Raw genomic sequence first — 3,660 nt, forward strand, 5'->3', positions numbered from 1 at the left:
GGGTTCAAGCAATTCTCCTGCCTCAGCCTCCTGAGTAGCTGGGATTACAGGCACCCACCACCACATCCAGCTACTTTTTTTTGTATTTTTAGTAGAGACGGGGTTTCACCATGTTGATCAGGCTGGTCTTCAACCCCTGACCTTGTGATCCACCCGCCTCGACCTCCCAAAATTCTGGGATTACGGGCGTGAGCCACAGCGCCTGGCTGCCTGTTCTTAAATTCTTAAGTGACTTACTTGTAATGTTTTGATTTATTTGTTGACTCCTTCAGGTGGCTAATTCCATCCATTTGTATGGCTGTTACTAGTTTCATGTTATTTCCAGGTTGTTGGAAAATACTTCACAGTAAGCCCCGTATTGTACAGACTTTGGAACCAAATGATCTAGCTTTGAATCTGGTTCTGCTACTTACTAGTTCTGTGACCTTGGGCAAGTTACTTAGCCTCTCTGCCCTAGTTTTCTCATCTATAAAATTGGAGAAATTGGTATCTATGTTGCAGAGTTGTTATATGAGGACTAAAAGTAAAGTCTTTGTACTTTTTTGAGCCTGTTCATGTTTTCTTTTTCTTTTCTTTTCTTTTCTTTTTTTTTTTTAAGACAGGATCTCACTCTGTTGCCCAGGCTGGAATGCAGTGGTGCAATCATGACTCACTGCAGCCTGGACCTCCCAAGCTCAAGCGATCCTCCCACCTCAACCTCCCGGGTAGCTTGGACCACAGGTGCATGCCACCATGCCCAGCCAATTTTTGTAATTTTTGTAGACATGGGGTTCTGGTCTCAAACTCCTGAGTTCAAACAATCTGCCCGCCTTGGCCTCCTAGGAGCTTCAGTTTTCTTATCTGTAAAAGGAACAACAGAGTATGTGGCATGTCCAACCACTTAGAAGCTGTTATTATTCCTAGCACCATTCATTAAGAGCCAGCACTGCACTACAAGGTAATATAGTTCATATCATTAGCAATAGCTATCATGTTCCTGGGATTTACAAAAACCAGGTGATTGTTTTTAGTTATGAAAGATTCTGTGGCTCACCCCTATAATCCCAGCACTTTGAGAGGCTGAGTTGCGCAGATCACCTGAGGTCAGGAGTTCGAGACCAGCTTGACCAACATGGAGAAATCCCGTTTCTACTAAAAAACAAAATTAGCCAGGCATGGTGGCACATGCCTGTAATCCCAGCTACTTGGGAGGCTGAGGCAGGAGAATTGCTTGAACTCGGGAGGCAGAGGTTGGGGTGAGCTGAGATCGTGCCACTACACTCCAGGCTGGGCAACAAGAGCGAAACTCTGTCTCAAAAAGAAAAGAAAGATTCTGTGGAATATTGCACATAGATCTTCTGTGTTTGTTTCCTTTTCTTTCATTTGCCTGTCCAGTTGTCAGCATTAGGCAGTGTTGCATGGCAGTTAAGAGAATAGACTTTAGAGGAGTAGAATCCTGGCCCCACGACTTTGTATCTGTGTCTCCTTAAGCAAGTTGCTTTAATCTTTCTGAGCCTCACCTTCCTCATCAGCAAATGGGGCATGATCATATCTACCATTTAGGATCCCCGTAGTATTAGAAAAACACATTGTTAAGCTTTGTAAATAGTAGCAGCGTCAGCCAGGCGCAGTGGCTCACACCTGTAATCCCAGCACGTTGGGAGGCTGAGGCAGGCAGATGACCTGAGCTCAGGAGTTCAAGCCCAGTGTGGCCAACATGGTGAAACCCTGTCTCTACAAAAAATACAAAAATCAGCTGGATGTGGTGGTGCACGCATGTAGTCCCAGCTACTTGGGGGAGCTGAGGTGGGAAGATGGCTTGAGCCCAGGAGGTCATGGCTGCAGTAAGCCAGGATTGCAGCACTGCACTCCAACTTGGGTGACAGAGCAAGACCCTGTATAAAAAAAAGAAAAAGTAGCTGTGTCATTATTGTGTTGTCATTGCCATTGGATTTCAGTTGGGTCTATATGTTTTCACCCTAACTTCTCAATATAATACCAGAATGTACTAGGTATCCGGCAGGGCGCAGTGACTCACACCTGTAATCCCAGCACTTTGGGAGGCTGAGGTAGGGAGATCAGTTAAGGCCAGGAGTTCGACACCAGCCTGGCCAACATGATGAAACCCCGTCTCTACTAAAAATACAGAAGTTAGCCAGGCGTGGTGGTGGGCGCCTGTAAACCCAGCTACTCTCAGGAGGCTGAGGTGGGAGGATTGCTTGAACCTTGGAGGCAGGTTACAGTGAGCCGAGATTGCAGACTGCACCCCAGCCTGGACGACAGAGCAAGACTCCATCTCAAAAAAAGAAAAAAAAAAAAAGAATGTACTAGTTAGCAACTAGCTTCAGGTCTTCTGGTGTTTTCGAAGAACTGAAGCCGCTTTCTCAGGCTAGCTTATGAATATGCTTAGGAAGGGTCAGCCAGTCTGGATTCCCATTTCCACTGAGTATCTCTGTTTTTAACAGGGCTCTTCAGATGGAGTTTCTAAATCCCTGGAGCTTCATCAAGGTCGGTCTCGCTCCCAGGTAAATGGAAACAGTGGCGCATTGATCAAGGAAGAGAAGAGTGATTATCGTCTTCCAGCTCCATCACAATGTGCCTTATCCAGAGACAGCAACGAGTGTAATAATGGTAACCGCTACTTCCCTATGAAGAATAGGGAGAAGAACCACTTACAAGAGCAAAAGCTAGAAACTGTGGCACAACGGAAAGAGGATTGACAAGCTGAAGATGGCTTCACCAAACCAGGAAGAGGGAAAAACTTTTACTTTTCTGATTTTAGGCCCAAGCTAGAGGAGGATATAAATGCTTACCCTAGATTTCTCCAGGATTTTGGTGGGATGTCCTATTTTGTCCATCTTTTCCCCTTCCCTGCCTTTTTCTGGGACTCCAGATTCAGTGGCTGTTTCTGGAGAAGTTCTGGTCAAAGATGAATGGCAGTAAGACTAGCTCCTAGTCTCAAATTGAATACATAGCACCAATAGTTTATTTATCTCCTCTGGGAGCCTAGTAAGGCAGTAGCTGTCAGAAATTGGGTGTCATCACATAAGGTCCTATAGAAGAGTTCCAGCTCTGGTTTTTCTGAGTATTTATAATGATACTCATTATCATAGACTTATATGGCAAACCTATGAGGTTGTGGGAACAGCTTTGGCTTCCTGAGGTTTTGTTGTTTTTGTTTTTTTTTTCTATGAAGTGGTATCCACCTCTTCTTCACTCCTTCTTCCAACTTACCTACCCCTGGATTTTGTACCACCACCTCTAGCTTTGGCCTGACAATCAGATAGGTAGATGTTTTCAGAAAAGTAAGGTAGTATTATTTTTTTTATACACTTCAAAAAAATTATCAATGGCCTTTGTACTGGAGGATTCAAGTGAATCAGAAAAGTACTGGGCAGATTTTTCCTGCCTCTCAACCAGTGCATTGTTTGTAAAATAGAAGATGTGGCACAGTTCATTCACTCCCTACTGCCCACACCATGAAAGGGTGGGAATCAGTGTAATGAACTTGAGTACGAAAGGGACTCAAAAGACTGTGTGTGTGTGTGTGTGTGTGTGCGCGCGCGCGCGTGTGCATGAGTGTGTGTGAATGTGTGGGTGGGTGTATATATGAATGTGTGTATATGCATACACATACCCTTTATATAAAGAGACAGATCTATTTATCTATACATATTTTAT

At 44.4% G+C, this 3,660-nt stretch overlaps 1 protein-coding gene across 1 annotated transcript in view; it reads left to right on the forward strand.

The window, feature by feature from the left end:
• The window catches only part of FAM120C (family with sequence similarity 120C), a 136,796-nt gene extending 133,455 nt beyond the window's left edge, over positions 1–3,341 (forward strand). Inside the window, exon 16 of the mRNA XM_011992003.1 lies at positions 2,445–3,341. Within this exon, the coding sequence (XP_011847393.1) occupies positions 2,445–2,699 (255 nt within the window). The 3' untranslated portion in view covers positions 2,700–3,341. The remainder of the gene's footprint in view (positions 1–2,444) is intronic.
• The last annotated feature ends 319 nt before the right edge of the window (positions 3,342–3,660 follow it).

Source organism: Mandrillus leucophaeus, unplaced genomic scaffold (assembly GCF_000951045.1).
Source record: "Mandrillus leucophaeus isolate KB7577 unplaced genomic scaffold, Mleu.le_1.0 Scaffold400, whole genome shotgun sequence".
Taxonomy (NCBI): Eukaryota; Metazoa; Chordata; class Mammalia; order Primates; family Cercopithecidae; genus Mandrillus; species Mandrillus leucophaeus.